This window comes from Colletotrichum graminicola (genome assembly GCF_000149035.1).
Source record: "Colletotrichum graminicola M1.001 genomic scaffold supercont1.10, whole genome shotgun sequence".
In the NCBI taxonomy this organism is placed as follows: domain Eukaryota; kingdom Fungi; phylum Ascomycota; class Sordariomycetes; order Glomerellales; family Glomerellaceae; genus Colletotrichum; species Colletotrichum graminicola.
Genome location: NW_007361014.1, coordinates 419069 through 435862, shown reverse-complemented (window position 1 = coordinate 435862; position 16794 = coordinate 419069). Strand labels below are relative to the sequence as shown.

General features: G+C 57.4%; 3 protein-coding genes across 3 annotated transcripts; 1 reads left to right on the top strand and 2 right to left on the bottom strand.

Moving 5' to 3' along the window:
* Positions 1-289: 289 nt before the first annotated feature.
* On the bottom strand, positions 290-715 carry GLRG_03403 (uncharacterized protein; the record flags this gene model as incomplete). Its single annotated transcript, XM_008094088.1, has 1 exon — positions 290-715. One exon carries the CDS (start codon positions 713-715, stop codon positions 290-292), a length of 426 nt encoding a protein of 141 aa, XP_008092279.1.
* A 373-nt stretch (positions 716-1088) lies between these two features.
* GLRG_03402 (haloacid dehalogenase) lies at positions 1089-1913 on the top strand (the record flags this gene model as incomplete). The annotated part of the gene is made up of 1 exon (XM_008094087.1): positions 1089-1913. One exon carries the CDS (start codon positions 1089-1091, stop codon positions 1911-1913), a length of 825 nt encoding a protein of 274 aa, XP_008092278.1.
* A 9870-nt stretch (positions 1914-11783) lies between these two features.
* On the bottom strand, positions 11784-12707 carry GLRG_03401 (Ras family protein; the record flags this gene model as incomplete). The annotated part of the gene is made up of 2 exons (XM_008094086.1): positions 11784-12401; positions 12603-12707. The coding sequence occupies 2 exons, from the start codon at positions 12705-12707 to the stop codon at positions 11784-11786; spliced, it is 723 nt and encodes a 240-aa protein (XP_008092277.1).
* Between the last annotated feature and the right edge of the window lie 4087 nt (positions 12708-16794).

Here is a 16794-nt window from a genome sequence, read left to right as displayed (position 1 = left end):
TGGATTGTGGGAAGGGGGCGAAGGTGGCGAAGCATAGGGAGCCTGCCCTGAAAGCCGAACGTCGAGGTTGCCTGGCACGTTGCTGGGCGTCGCCAGAGAAGGGGCTTGCTTTTCCTGCCCCTCCTCGGGGGGGATATGTACGGGCGAGTCAGGGAAATGTGTTGCAGAGGGGTCTGTAACTGGTCATCGCCCTGACGCAGTGAGAGGTACGACTGGGGGGCGCTTCTTCGTTCATCATGCTGCTGTGTGTTTGTTTGGTGAGTCGACTCGCGGAACTAATGCAGTTGTCTCAGTTGTACGCGCAGAATTTTACACCCTGGCTCCTTTTTATTTTATTATTGTTTTTTCTTCTTTTTCTATACGGACCTTGTTTTCTTTGTTCTCGGGTCCGGCCGAGACTGGCGTGCTCCCCCAAAGCGTCGTCGTCTGAGAGTGGCGAGGTTCTTTGGGGGCTTTCCCTACTCGGAGGCGTACCGTTCGTCCATGTGACACGCGACCACGCCGGCTTCCGCCGTGTGACATGGCCATGATCTTGTCTGCATGAACACGGCGGGACTGGTTGCTGCCCACACGCCGTACCTGACGCATCGTGTCCGAAAAGGCACGTCAAGAACGGCTGTGCCGTCCTCGAGAGGTGACGTCCGGTGTTGCCAAGATGCCAGAGATTACCCTCTTGCAGCGTCAGGAGCCTTTTAGGGGGGTCGTGAGTAGACATGGCCCAGATACCGGTTGTCTGACGTCAAAAATTTCGTCTTGTCAGCCTGGCCCGCCCGACGGGTAATGTCTCACTCGGCCCCTCCCGGACCCGGTGTGGTGGGCGGGCGGGCGGGCGGGCGGGGCGGGTACAGTCAGCATGCACCCGCGTGCCCCTCCCCCCTTGGCGTTTGCCGAACCCCGCCTTGACACCAACCTCAAGCATCACCTCTGTCATGATCGCCTTTCTCTCTTTCTCGGTCAAACCTGCGCCCGACGGTATCCCAAACACACCAGCCTCTGCCACACTCCGTCTGCTACAGTCAATCCCTGGCTGCCGCGAAACAGCCCACTCCGGCAATTGAGAATCCGAGGCGAGACCGTCGTCGCAGGCCATGTCCGGCATCGGGGGTGACCTCTCCAACATCAGGTCGGAGAACCTGCGCAACCTCAAGGCCCTGACGTTTGACGTCTTCGGCACGGTCGTGGACTGGCGCACCTCGGTCATCGAGGAGCTCGCGTCCCGGGCTCGGGCGCGGCTCTCGGGCTCCCCCGCCCTCGCCGCCGAGGACAGGGACAGGCTCGCGGCCGCGGACTGGGGCCGCTTCGCGCAGGAGTGGCGGGACTCGTACAAGAGCTTCACGCGGGACCACGACCCGGGCTCGGCGCCGTGGAAGGACGTCGACGCGCACCACTACGACAGCCTGGTGGCGCTGCTGGCGGCCTGGGGGCTGGGCGGTGTGTACGGGGACGAGGAGGTGCGGGAGTTGAGCCTGGTGTGGCACCGCCTTCGGCCGTGGGCAGACTCGGTGGAGGGCCTGCGGCGGCTGGGCGGGCGGTTCGTGACGGCGACGCTCTCGAACGGCAACGGGGCCCTCCTCCGGGACCTGGACGCCTTCGCGGGGCTCGGGTTCCGGGTGCTGCTCTCGGGCGAGGACTGGAGGGCATACAAGCCCAACCCTGTGGTGTACGACAGCGCGGTGCGGGCGCTCCTTGGGGAAGGGGGCCGGGCGAGGGAGGTGGCGATGGTGGCGTCGCACCTGGGGGACCTGATGGCGGCGAGGAGCAGGGGGATGCGGACCGTGTACGTCGAGAGGCCCGGGGAGGAGGACTGGGAGAAGGGCGGGGAGGCCTTCGAGGATGCGAGGGGGTGGGTCGACGTGTGGGTTGGCGAGGGCGAGGGCGGATTCGAGGAGGTCGCGAGGCGCCTGGGTGCTTGAAGCGCGGGCATGCGTTGCGGTGGGGGCTTCGGCAGAGGGAGAGGAAGAAAAAAAGCGATGAGTTTATGTGAGGAGCCAACTGCTAGAAATATGGACGTGCTTTCCACAATCCGGGAGGGCGTTGGCCTCAGACACTCTCACACGTTCCCGCCTTTACCATCCATCCAAGGGGGAATATGTCCTTGTCGAAACCAACGATCCCAGATAAAAGGAAGGACGAAGTATCGGGGGGCCGGAAGCGGCAGAGGAACCGCCTAAACACAAGAGCATCTTCGTTGTCACCAGGCCGAGGCAGAACTATGAGGATGAAGAGCGACTACGGGAGGGGGGGGCACTCTTTCTACCGGGCTTCAACATCCGATGACACTGTACCGGTTGAGGACATCTCTGGCTGGCCAATTTTTGAAACGGTTGTCGATTTTTCAGAGGGGAGGAGGGGCCCGAGACTGATTCGTGTGTGCCTCTAGAGGGAACCGTGGTCGAAGATAGTAAAGGGGGACGGGTGAGGGCATTCGCGGACGGGGCCCGGCCCAGTATCGAAGGGTTTGCTGCCTAGCAGCGAACACGAAATACGCTGTGGCGTCTTCACGGGCTGCACGTCCAATCATCACTGCGACTCGATGCCGCATCAACTTGGCCCGGCGTGGTCGGGTTTATCAAACGAGCCTTGGTGTCCAAACATGAGAAGACAGTCTCAGGTGCACAACAACGCGTCCAGATGACACGGCACGTCGAGTTTCTCGCAATCATACTCAAGTCATTTTGAGCACTGGAGGGCCAATTCTAGACTACCTGCAAGCCATCATAAAGCCGTCTATGGCTGTAGCAACCCCCTTCGAGACTCGTCGGTCCTGCGAACCCCAACGACATGGAAGAGAGCTTCACATCACTCCCAATGTCTCTACTCTACTACCCTCTCTTGACAGGGGAATAGACTATCATCCGACTACCTTTTCGAGCGTGTATTTCCCGGCTCCCATCAAGTCTCACTCGCCCGATAAAACGCAGCAAAAGCGGCGGCAATCGCCCGTTCCGCACAAGGAGTCCCCTTTCAGATCCGGGCGCGGACCCCGCCTCCGCACCTGCTATTCCGAGTCTCGGGCTCGCGAATTTCCACAATGTGATTTTGATCAATCCATGCAGACGATCATTTCCAACCTTCGGCAGTTCAGGGTCCCGGAGAAAAAGAGGCAGCACGTGTGGAGCAAAGCCGGACGTGACTCGGACTGGCAGGTGTGGTGGTTGTGGGCTCCCAACTTTATTCCAACCTTTCGTCCAGGCCGGTCATGTCGCCTGTCGAGACCGGATCGAGCAAGCATGCCTCTTTGTCAACTTGGCTGGTATCGCAAGCGAGCTGTTCTGCACTCATTCCCTGGCGAGATTCGGTGATGGCGGCTTCGGTGATGGTGAGGCCGAGAAACAAAAGACGCGTGTGTGTGTATCTTAGTATCCACCTGTCAAAGCAGAGCACCTATCCTACGCGAGCTGGGAGCTCGTTACTCGGAGGGTTTTTTCCATCACACTTGGCGATATAAAAGAGCCGGCGGAGTCCGGCGAACGGCCAACTACACCAACACGGCAGGCCGAGTTCCGTCCTCTTCGACTCATCCATCGGTTCCTCAGCTAACTATCTAGATTCTCAGTCCCCTCGGCTCCTCGGACCCGAGCAGCCCCGATCAAGAATCAAGTGCCCATCAAACCGCATGAATCTCCCTTCTTGCGCCGCAACCACCCAACAGGTTGCCCGGATGCTATCCCAAAGTAACCCCCCCCCCCCCCCCCCCCCCTGCGGCTCCCGCGTCACAAACCGGCCCAAGCAACAAATCAAGTCGTGCCAAGCATCGGGAGCCACATTCCAGCCCATAAGTCAAGACAAAGGGCCGCGTCTCCAGGCAACCGGGATCACGGTTTGCGGAAAGTTTATATCTCGCGGCCCCCGGAAAGGGGGGGGCAGAACCCCTGATCCCGCCAAATACAGGTTTTTCTCAAAAACCTTGTGGCATGCGAACTTACCATGGGCGCTTTCGAATAGCGTGTCGTACGTCTACGTTCGGTCCCACGAGTTGACGGTGCTTTATGGCCTCTTCTTCAACACTTGCACACAGTAGCCAACTCAACTAGGAGCAGCTGTTCTCACCGAAGCCGGCAGCGTAGCATCATATGCCGTGATAAACGTGTCTATTGCAGCATGCTTTATCGAGGAAGGTCCTCACCGAGAGCAAGGGGCATGGCCCATAGGTAGGTAGGTAGGTAAAGAGGGCGGACTCCTGCAAGCACCGATCCGCGCCTGCAACACACGTCACAGTCGCATCGGAACGATATGCTGGTCTCTCTCGTATGACCCCGGGGCAGGAGCGCTGGAAAGCAAGCTTCGGTTGGCTTACACGCGCTATATGCATGGTTCTTTTACACCTCCGGCCTGCAGCCCCGATCATCGGCGCTTTTCGGCGGCCAACCTTCTCCATGGGCCCCTCCGCCCTCCCGTGTTGTGTATGAAGGCGCCTCCCCCCTCCCCCACCGCCGGCCGCGGTGCCCAAAACTCCAGCCGTTCCAAAGCGTTGGGGTTGCGGCGGAGAAGCCCTTGGCTTTCGCAATTACCGACTCGGCGAGCGATCCCCCCCTTCTGCCGTAGTGTGTGTGTGGGGGGGGGGGAGGACGTTTGGAGCCGTTGAGCGAACGCCGTTGAGGCCTGTACAAGCACCACGCACACATCGTCATCGCAACCCGTCGCCACCGGAAGCGGCCGTGGCACTGTCGAATCGCCGCACGTCGGCCTCGCCCGCTCGCCCCTCTTGGCGGATGCGATGCGACCAGGCAAGCGGGCGTCCCCCCCCCCCCCCTTGACGTCCTCCGCACCTCTTCCGCCCAGGGGAAACCCCCTTATCACGTATGCATACATATGCATCCCACGAAGCACCGGCGAACCCTGCAGGGCACACGCCCCCACGTGGAGTGACCGCCCTATCGGTGAAGCAAGCTGCGGCACAGAACCATATGCGTACGCACATGGTGATAAGGCATGGCCCCCTTTTGCCTTTTGGCTTGCTGCTGCCGCCGACTAGACCTGGTCGTGTCGTGTAAAGGCCGTGGTGGGCAGGGCATCGCGGTCGTAATGCCATTTGTTTTGAGTCCGGACTAGCAGTTCGAAGTCTGTAGGCTATTGGCTCTCGCCGATTGACGTGAGACAAAACGTCCCAACCTCCGCCGTCCAGGTTCCAGAACAAGCAGCCGGTGAACCTTACCCCCACTGCACCCCCCCGTTAATAGATGCGTGATGGAAATTGTGTCATGTTAGCTTCGCTCGTTGGGTCTTGGGGCCTGGACGTGACTGGGTTCGAAAAATAACAGCATCATTAGCGTCAGTTCACAAGCCGGGGGAATATACAGGCCCCGATCTTCGAGCGAGGTTGAGCCTCCAGGGAGCCGAGGATTGGAATTGGGAGACAGATCGAGTGTAGTGAGCAAACAGCCACAAACCCCCTCTCCTACTATAAGGATGACTCGGCAGAGGCGCCGGGGAGAGCTTCTCGGCGCCCGTCTTACCCTCTCCCTTCGCGACCAGAGCCATCCCACAGTCTGTGGGCGGCCGGGTGCCAGCTCCGTGGGACGGTGATTGGCGAGCTCCGTCCGAGAACCCGTAGCATGAGAACGCGCAAATGGGTCGGAACCCGCCCTCCTCCACCCGGAAGGAAGGCGGTAGGAGTTCCGGAGTGTCCAACAGCCGTCCCGCGATACCCCCCGCCTCCTTCTCTTCCCGCGAACAGTGAGAGAGAAAGATGGCGGGAAAAGGCGCCGCATTGCAGTGCGAGCAAGGGTCCTGACTCGGGTCTCTTATGAGGCCTGAAGCCCAGAGGCGCGCACACACACACACACACACACATATACACCCCCAGCCGGGTTGTGCTATTGCAACTGCCTGTGATAATGCGTAGCGGACACGCGTGCAAATCACCTTCCACATCGGGGAGGGCCTACGATTCAAGTTTGACGAGCATGTACCCAGGTCGCCTGGCGGTGCGCGAAGGGTGGGGGTGAAGAGCCCTGAGATAGGTAGATAGTGAACGGGGAGCCGCATTGGGCGACTACTGATGGGTCGCAAAGGGAGTTGAACAAGCAAACAAATAAAGAAAGAAAGAGAAGAGGAAAAAAATGACTAGGGGAAAAGAGAGAATAGACAACGATCTCGATGCCGATCCTCAGTTCATCTCACCTGACACTCGTCGGTGGGAACGTCCGTTTAATCTGGGAAGCCGTCCCGAAACGGCATGTTTTTCTGAAGGTCTGTCTCGCCTACCGATGATATGCAGACTGCAGAGCCGTCGAGCACGTTTTCCGTCGTAGCCAGACATGCTGACGATATCTTCCCTCTCTCGCTCTCTTCCCTTCGTCTTCCGTGACCGGCCCTTCTTGGTGTGGGACGTGGGCGACCTGGGGTTTGATACAGAAAGCCAGGGGGGGGGACAAAAACAAAAGGCCAAGTACGGATAGTAGCTTGAAATTCGAGGATCGAGGCGAAATGCGGTGTGGCAGAAACCAGGGCCGGGCATTTGGTACTTGCATTCTTCAACGAACGGCACGGGGACCCCTTCTCCCTCTCACCCCCCCTAGCTCTTGGTCGCATCTCGGTACGCATGGAACGCTTGACGATGTGCCGAAGTCGGGCCGTTTTGTAATAACATAGATGATGGGCAGAAGGATCAGGGTGAACGGCTCGGGCGGACGGCTCCCCTCCCCCGGCGTGCGATGCGTTGCCTAGGAAAAAGGTTCCATCTCGTCCTCGATGACACCTTGCGGAGGCATGGCGACACGATAGAGAGAGAGAGAGAGAGAGACCCAAGGGGATGGACGGGCAGGCCAAGATGGATGGATGGGACGGCAAAAAAAAAAAAAAAAAAACGCGCACGCTGCAGGACGCCGTTGGTTGGGGTTGGGTTTAAGATTATCCCCCTTGTCTGAGCCAGGCCTTCTTTCTCGCTTCTTGGTCTTCCTTTTCTTTTGCACCTGCCTCCCTCATTAGCGAATCCGGCGAAGAGTTACTCGGCGTTGTTGGTGCCGATCGCCTGTCCTACACCGACCTCTCACCTTCGAATCACATCTCATTTCCCCCGAACCTGTGGCGTTTGGTGGTTTCCTTTACCGAACGGGACCATGCTCTCTCTCTCGCCTGCCCCAAAGTCGACCTGCAGCAGATTCCCTCCTGGTCGGTAACCCGATGAAGCACTGCCCAGCTTGATTGGAGCAGGATGGGGGGGGGGATGGTGTACATAGTATGCGTGTGTGCGTGTTGTCGATGACCAAGAACACGATGTGCATAACCATCTCCTGTACGGATATTACCAGAGGGAATGTAACTCCTACCCCCCCCCCCAGCCCTTCCATCCCGGCCAGGCCAAGGTAGACGACAGTGTGAAGAGAGGAAGATCAGGGACCCAGAGACTGTCAAACGGCGCCGGCCCCTCCTCCGGATGCACGGGCACCACGGCGGCTCCAGCTCCCAATGTTCCCATGGGCTCGGTCTCGTTCCCCTCTTTGTCCCTCTCTCACGCGAGTGTCTTTCGATTCTTGGTCTGTTCCATACGTTGCCGCTGGCCTGCCTAGCGCTACCATCAAGCGCCGGTTGTCGCATCGCGCGCTCATGTCTTCTCCCCAGTCCTTGCGGTCCCGAGGGATTCGCATTTACGGGAGTCGACAGCCCGCGGGTTACGTGTCAGAATCTCGGGGACGAGACGCCACCAATTTCATGGAAGCTTGGGGGGCTGCCATACAAAGCTAGCTAGCTTGATACCCTGATACCTTGATAGTTAACTGGGAGCAGCCAGCACCACCACCCTCAGCCCTCTCTCTCTCTCTCTCTCTCAGTCTCTCTCCCCCTCTTCTTCAACCGAGCACTCGGAAGTTACCAGCAGGGTCTTGAGTCGTGTTTGCATGTTGTGCGCCTATGCGAGGGATGCGCGGCTCATATCCTCCACAAATTTCCCATTGACGGCTCCCCTGGGGCCACTTAAACTAGCTGAATCTGCTTGCCTATGGGTCAATATTCCTCTCTTGGCCCCTCTCTTTCTATCGTGCCTTGACCGAAAGAGAGCAAAGGGGAGGTCCGTGTCGGATGTGAGGGGGGTTTCGAGAGACGGCCCACAAGCCTTACTAGTACACCTACTATGTACACCACTCCTTGGATCCTTGGAGAGGAACGACGTGTGAAAGTGGCATGGTAAAGGGGCAAGTATAGGGCACTTGGAACACAGAAACGGTGCCATCGCTCGAGCAGAAGGAGGGAGGAAGGGTTGCAATGCAGGGAAGCAGCAATGCAATGCAAGATAACGAACGGCTCCTTAGCTTCGGGAGAGGGAGGGGGGACCGCGTTGGCCACGGTGTCTCAATCCAATGCCGCCGTAATCTGTGGCCCCGCCATCGGCCCCATCCCATCTGAAGGGATCGGCGCACGGAGGAGAGCACCGACCTCCTGCCAGGCGCCTCTCCGGAGTTCCAAGAAATAAAACAATAAAAAGTTTGAGGCGTCAGAAGCACAGGAACCATCCCATCTCACACCCCATTTGGCTTTATGCTTTTTTCTTCTTATTTCTTTTCTGCCCGAGTCTACTCGAACGTGATGACGTCTGTCTGCCTCCCCCCCCCCCCCCCTCGCGAAGTAGGCTGGCCATGTCCGTGGTCTCCTTGGACACGGGAAAGCCAACATCCCTTCCGGCACAGTTGCGAACGGGTTGTGCGTGACCGGTTTCGAGGCATAGGAAGCAATAAGAGAAACAAGGAAATCAAGGGCCCCCCTTCATCGGCTAGACCTGCCCTATCACGGTAGAGCCACAGAGAAAGCAAACCGTCATCCAAACTCCCTCCTTCGTCAAACCGTGATATCCTGCAAATCCAAGCACTCATCGCGTCACACCACGCACATGGCTGCATACACACAGACATGTATGTAGTACCTGGGCAGAACACACGCGTCCTTCGGCTATCGCCATCATGCTTTTGCAGAGGACCCAGTACCAAGGCTAACGTGCAAGCGCAAAACGTTGTTTGGCACAAGTGGCCGGCCAACTGTGTACCCTACTTGCCCGTCCGTTGGTCTCCGGGGAAAAAAAAAACCCCTGGCGCCTCTGCGCATCAACGAGGAGCGAACCTCCAAAGCAGAGATCGTCAACTTCTCCAACTCCCACACATCCTCCGTCAGCCTGCAGCTGCCCTCTCTCATCGCCGTCTACTCCACCCGCATCCAAGCATCAGACGCATGAGACACACCACGCTGCCGGTCGCGCGCGATCTGTGCTTCTCCCATGGACCGCGTGCGTGGCGCAGACACTCTAAACTCTCTCTCTCTCATTCTCTCTCTCTCTCTCTCTCTCTCCTTCTTTCTCGTTCGTCGCTCGTCGCGGCAATAATGTATACACACTACACCAACACCTTAGTCTCCTCGGCCCTGTTGGACCCTTTCCCCGGCTGTCTGGAGCACCTAGCGTTACCGACGTGATCCAGGACGTAGCCCAGATCGGCGTCGAATCGTACCCACGCACGCAATAAACACAGCCGCCCCCCTCCCCGTCGTTCACGAACGACTTATCGTCCCTACTAGCAACTGCTGTAGAAATAGACCTGCAGAATCGGGCAGGAGCACAGAGTAGTTGCGTCTGCACTTGTCTTGTACCACCCCCACCCACCTGGCTCAAGCCACACTGATACAAGACCGCGTATGCTTGACGGGCTCGACAGTCTCTCTTCTCGAGAGTACCCCCTCCGCTCCGCCCTCCCCGCCTGGTCCGGCGGCCCTAAACGCACCCAGTTCGAGAAGGGGGGGGGGGGAAAGACAAACGCCGCCATCCTTGGCAACCTAGACCCCCCCCGGCCGAAATAGCCGCCCATTCTCCCCTTCCATCTCATCTCCCGTCTCGCCCTTCAAGCCCGCTCCCCCCCCATGGGAAGTCGTCCAGAAAGCGACGTGAAGGCGCCCCCGTGGCCGATGTTACTGGGGTTTGGAACAGAGGTACACGATACCGTACGGCAAAAGGCCGGGCCGAAATAGGCCCGCGTCGACGTCCTAGACCGGTCACCAAAACCAACCCTCCCTCCCGTCTTCCCTCATCGTCGTCCGCCTGGAGAGATGTAGCACTCCTTCATCTCTATGCCCGTCTGACCTGGCCGCCCATCGATCCCCCCGGCTCCGCAGACTTTGTCCGTCACTCGTGGGGGAGGATGCGGACCACGCCGCGGCCTCTGCTCCCCCCCCATCTCCTGCCCCGCGAGTGTGGCCGATATGCCCGCCAAAAGTTTCGCCTCTTTTACCTACCTGTCCGCCTGCCCGCCTCGCCTGTGCCATTTTGCCATTTTGCCATCAGCCATTTGCCGTTTGCACGTTTTCTCCATTTGTCATTTGCCATTAATTGTCAGCCGTGTGTGCGTACGTGCGTATGTGCGTATGTGTATGTGTGTGTGTGTGCGCGCGCGCGTCTTTGCCCTCCCCCCCCCCCCCCCTCCCCCGCCTTCTTCGCCCATCCCTACACCTCAAGGCTTTGCTACTCTCTTTCCACCTTGACCGAACCCGCCCCCGACCCCTCCATTTCCCCTCTCTTTCTGTGCGTGCGTACGTATGTAGGTATGTGTATGTGTGTGTGAGCTTCATGGCTAAACGGATGAAGAAAAGAAAAATCCCGAGAGCGCGGAAATCGCGGGGTATCCGGCGGGAATAATTACGCGCCCTCTTCCTCATCGAGCCGGCCCCCCCTCCAAGCCCTTCCAGAAAAATCGACATACTTTCCGAGATACGACGCAGCTTTCCCCAACTTGTATAGCCATCTCCCCTTCCCATCACAATGCCCGCCCGCTCGCTAGATTACGTTTCTCGGGAAAGGGAGGGGGCAACGGCACGGCAGCACGCCACACGGCAAGGCGCAACGGCAAATGGGCAACCAAAACGTAAGGGAAATTATTTTATTTTATTTTGAATAAGAGAGACAGACGGAGAGAGAAGTCACGGGGAAACAGCCAATGGACGGATAAAACGTAGATTCAACGAGAAATAAAATCTGCCTAGGTATCCCACGTTTGGGGGGGGGGGGGGGGGGGGAGGGGAGGTTTCAATCAATATCTCAATGTGACGCCTCCCAATCACAGAGAAAAACTCCTTCTGGCATCGGCACCTCGGCCAGGAAAACAAGGGTCGTTTTGGTATACACAGATTAATGCTCAATCCCCACATCCCTCCTGTTCCCTCCGCCTCGCCTTTCCTCTCCTCTCTGCCCATCGAGCGCGGATTAACTAGTGCGTGTGAAGAATCCAAACCACAGCATATGAACAATCCAAAAAGGGGGGTTTTGTGTGAAAGTTGGCAGATACGTGGCATCATTCTCTTTTACGACCGACTACAAGTCAAGAAAGAAAGAAGAAAAAGGCCCGCAGCAAAGACTCCTAAAACACCACCAGCTTTCCCTCATATGTTTCGGAATCAACAGAAAAATAATTCAACTCCCAGTCTGCCCAGAGGTTTGATTGAATCTCAACAAAACCTACGCCTCGGAAATATGCCTCTCTTTTTCTTGCGCCGTTCGCCCAATGGGGAGCTGGTTGTTCATCCATGACGTGTGTGTGTGGGGGGGGGGAAATGTCCGAATCATCTTCAAAGCAGAACTCGAAATCTCGTGCGTCCAATAGTCGTGGCCGTGAAGGCCTTTGCCAGTGCTTCTCTAATGCTGGCAATCATCAAGTCGTGACGTGTGGAAATGCTTGTGCCTCGCGGTAGCGGGCCCGTCGGGTTTGGGGAATCAAAAGGATAAGTGGGTGGGAGGGGGCTACGGCCGTGGATCCGAGCAGGTCCGTCGATAAAGGGTGGGAACAAAAAACAGGTCCATGTCGCGGGCGAGCTCACAGGACGACGCATTTGCTCTTGCCTTCCCTCCTGCCCACTTTGCGGCGATAGCGGTCGCCGCCCTCCTTGTCGTCGTATCGCGCCCCGGTGTCGCCGTTGGACGGCCGGGTGTTGCTTCGGCCGCCGGGTTGGGGCCGCGAGGCTGCCTGGCGCTGCCTCCGGAGTATTCTGACGACGTCGTAAAAGGCCTTTTCGACGTTTATGCAGTTCTTGGCCGACGCCTCGACGAACTCGCAGCCGAGCTCGCGGGCCAGGGCATGGCCTTCTTGTGTGGATACTTCCCTCTCGGTGACTCTGTCGCTCTTGTTGCCGACAAGCATGATTGGCACGGGTGCTTGAGGGATGACGGCGGAGATTGGCGAGCCGGGATATGAGGGTGAGGATGCACATGATTCCTTGACTCGCTGGATCTGATGGTGAAACCTCTTGATCCTTGAGAAGGACGACCGTGATGAGATGCTGTAGACGAGAACAAAGCCTTCGCCATCTCGAATCCATTGATCGCGAAGGGCTGTGTACTCTTCTTGGCCGGCGGTATCGAGCACTTCAAGCATGCATGCTTGGCCGTCAATCACGACTTGCTTGCGGTACGAGTCCTCGATCGTGGGGTCGTACTGTTTTCGGGTAAAAAGCACGGTCAGCGGGTGGCTCTTGGCGGCGACAGTGGCGGGGAAGGGCGGACGGTCGGAAAGCGGACGATCAAAGCAAGGCAAGGCAAGGCAAAGCCGGGCGACGCGATGCGATGCGCTGCAAGGCCGCGCAGCGCAGTGCAAAGGCGAGCAGAGCAGAGCAGGTTGGGAGCAGCAGCGACTTACGGTTTCCACAAAGTGTTGGAGGCAAAGCTGGATTGTTAAAGCGGTTTTCCCCACGCCGCCGTCGCCCAGGACCACCAACTTGTACAGCACCATTTTTCCCGCCATGATGGGCAACTATCGGAGACGAAGGACGATGGGAATGCAATCGAGAAGAAAAAAAAAAAAAAAGGTCGTCAGAGAATGAACTCGCTCGATTGATGATGAGGAGCGAAGATCAAACGAGGCAGAGATTGAGGAGACGATTCGCGGGGGAGCAGGTCGGAGGGGGGTGGTTCGTCGGTTGTAGTGGTTGTGAAGGTGGTGGTGGAGGAAAGGACGACGAACGCCAGTCGAGAATCGATGATAGGATATGCAAGGTAAAAAAAGGTTATGAACCTAAGGTTGGTAGGCCGGCAGGTAGGTAGGTAGGTAGGTAGTGGGTAGGTGGGTAGGTAAGGTAGATAGGTAGATAGGTAGGTAGGTAGGCAGGTAGGTGGGGGGGAGGAGGAGGAGGAGCAGGAGGAGGAGGAGGCCAAAGGTATGGTGGTGGTTGTAGAAAGTTGGGAGCAAAGTAGCAGCCCAAATCTTGTTAGATTTTGGAGCCCGAGCCCTGGACGTGGACAGTGGGCTCTCCTCAGCAGACTGGTGGGTTGGATCGACCGGACTGGACCCGATAGCCAGTACGTAGTGGCAGCAATGTAGCAGCTGCGGGTAGTAGGTACCACCTGTATGTACTATGTATCAGTAGCGGCGGCAGCAGAAGCAGCAAATGCAGCACTGTGACCGGGGAGGGGGGACTCGAGGTGGGCTAGCTGCTGGGCTTGGTCCTGTCTGCTATGCTATGCTAGGCTGAGCTGGGCTTGCCTGGCAACTGGCAGATTGGCGGATAGATAGTCGCGGGTGCGCGAATCGACGGGAGTACGATGCGAGAAAGTGTCCGTCCTGTAGTGGGTGCTACTGTGAATACTCTCTCTCCGTCTCTCTGATTCGCTCTCGCTGTCCCCTCTCTGTGTGTGTGTGTGTGTGTGTGCGTGTCTCCGTCTCCGCCTCCGGACTGCTCTCTGCCATTCTATTCTTTACTTTCCCTCTTGTATCGTTTTGAATAAGCCTTTTCTTTTCCTTGTTTCCTCTTCGCCCGTCGTTGTCGTCGTCGTCCTCGTCCTCGTCGTTATCGCCGTGCCCTTCTGTCTCTTCTCTTCTTCGGATGGGCCAAAAAAAAGTGAGCGAGGTGGGGAATGGCAGCAGGCAACTGACTGGATTGGCGGGTCTAGCTTGTGTTGGATGCTTGGGTTAGGGAGAAGGATGATACCGGGATAAAGGCGAAGCGGAGTGGAGGCGCACAGCCGACTGTTGGCTAGCCCGCTCCTCTCCTGAGAGGCTGTCAACCCTCGCTACCTCCACGCGCCAGCCAGCCCGGGCCACCCATTTCTGTATCCGCCGCCGTGACTTGGGCTGTCTGTCTCCGGGATGGGACGGGGAAGGGGACAGAGTGTGAGTGGGAGTGGGAGGGCAGCAGGGGAGGGCGTCGACAAGGGGAACAGGGGTGTAGGGACGGATTGGAGACATGCCAGCAAGCAGTTCCAAACCCAGCAGGTTGGGGTTTGCTAGTAACAGCACAGGGCAGAGAGGGCAAAGAGCAGCCCCAGAGCAGTGTGGTACGTACTTGCGAGGTAGCGTACATAGTAGGTACGCATGCAGTAAGACAGGGTAGGTGGGGATACCTGACTTGTTGGTGCTGCTATCTTGTCGGAAGACGTACCTGGCCGTGTGGAGAGAGAGAGAGAGAAAGAGAGAGATTGTTTGTGTGTGCGTGTGTGCTGCGCGTCCGCAGTAAAGTACCGCAAATTCAGTCGGGACAGGGTTCCTTGCCCGGAGCTAAGGGTATGTCTAGGCCGGGAGAGAAAGAGGAAGAAAAAAAAAAAGTCAAGACGGGATTGATATGTAATTACGACGGCTGCCGTCCGAGATGCGGACGAGAAACAAGACTTTGGCTAGCTCAGCTCATCGTGGGACGCATCGGTCGCCAACTGATTGTAGAGCCTCCATCGACGACGAGGACCGCGAGACCCCCTTCTGTCACTCAGTGCGGCGGATCAGATCATCGTCGCTACCTATGGAGAGCTGCTCCTCCTCTTCAACGGTCATGGGGTTTGGGACAGCAGCAGATGGCAGCAGACGTTTAGTTGACTACCTACATAGTACGTAGCAGTATGCATGTACCTAGTCTCAAGCGGCCGCGGGGAGGGAATTTGCGAGAGGGCGGGCCAGACTCGGTGAAGAAGCGGACGACGCTGACGAAAGTGGGTTGGTTGGAGCTGTATCGACTACCTACCTACGGATACTGGAAGGGGGAAAAGACGAGGCAACAGGGCAATCGACGGGGTAGGAGGGGGCGGTTGATCAAGGATGAAGCTGGTGGCCGGCAACGGGAAACCAGCAGAACGCCGCCCGGCGTGCGCTCGGTCGTCCAGCTCAAGAAGAGTGGGCAAGTGAGGAGAAGAATGCGGGAGTGATGGTGACAGCAAACGACGTACCTGCGCCGGTGGTATGCGTAGGTATTTGCGCAGAGAGGGGGGGAAGGGGGGTGGAATCTGTAGGAAATCCAAAGGCAATCTCGGTCCGTGGAGCGTTGGATCGGCTGATGAATCCAAAGGCCGGACGGAATGGCGATGGTCAATATCCGTATGCTTGGTCCGATTGAGACGGCAGGAACGGCTCACGTGGATATTGGCACCTTCCCTCATCATCTCAATACGGTACCTACTTAGTACCTAGACAGGTAGGTAGGTCGGACCTGCTGCTTTTCTCGCTTGCTGTTATCTGAATTCACTACCTACCTACCTACCTACCTACCTTGACTACATAAAGTTAGAAGGACCGAGGAGGAGGGAGGATAGGAAAGGTGAAGGCGCGATCGCGGTAAGTGGAAGGGAGAGAATGTAGCATGTGTGCCTGCCTCACCTCCTCAACCGCCTTCCTCCCCCCGTCTGCTTCCTTCCGTCCTTGGCCCTTCCCGAGCGCCATATCTCTCGGGCCTGTTGGGCACTTCACCCCAATAAGAAGGTACCTACTTGCCATCACGTCACGTCACGTCACAGCCCGATAGCAATACCGTGTGCTTCCTCCGTCGCAGGCTTGAAGCCACAAACACAGAACGACTGGTGGCTGAGCTTGTGGGATGGAACACCGCCCCAACCCATATCTTTCCACAGCCACAGAGTCAACAACACACGGACATCCCCTCCGCGTATACATGGCATGGAGCATACTCCGTACATACAGTACGGATTATCCGTACACACTTCATAAACCCACAATAAGGCCCCGGCCCTCCGGAAAGAGGCTCAGTCGATGGGTGCACCCGCATGTTGTGGATGAATTCGGCGGGTACGGACCACGGGCTCTGCCAACGGGAATGAATACCAGACCTTGTCGGTCGAGCTTGCCTCGCACTAAATATTACCCGTATATTGATTGATGCATCTCACACGGGCCATCTGAGCGTGGGTTCCCTGCCTCGTGCAAGGTGACGTTCATTGATACTTTTGACAGGACTGCGAACTGCGCGCTGCATGTTTCCTCTTCCCACATTAGCGCCACTCTCCCTGACGAACTGGCTGGTCTCGGGTGCCCCAATTAACAGGCAGGGCAGCCGCAAGTCACATACGCCGTGGTGACGCAGGCATCCACACACACACACACACACACACACACACGCATCTGTTCCTACGGACCGTAGTAGTAGGCTCTCCGAACTTGTTTCCCTTATTCCCTTGGAAACAGAGCTGGTCTCGTGCAGGGAGGGAGGGAAACAGAGTTGGCCTCACGGAAGGCGGTCGGCCAGGGCAGTCCCGCGGGTCCTTTTTACTTTGCGATCAACAAGAGGCGGGTCGCACAGTCGTAGCGGAAGCCATCCCGTTTAACATACCCGTCTGAACCGCAAGATGATTACTACCTAGGGTGTGTGTGTGTGTGTTTGTGTGTGGTATGAATTCGCAACACTGTTTGATCGGCAAGGTTTCTATTTTTTTTTTTTTTTTTGGGTTTTCAGACGGGCTTTTTTCTTTTTTGTTCTCCCCATCTTCCCTTTTCAATGGCCTTTGTGTCTGCTAAGCTGCTCCCTCAATCAATGTCCACCTATTTTCCACTTCCCCCCCTGTCACAAAACTCTGTTTCGGTACGTACAACCAAGTACTTTGGATTGAGAGTACGG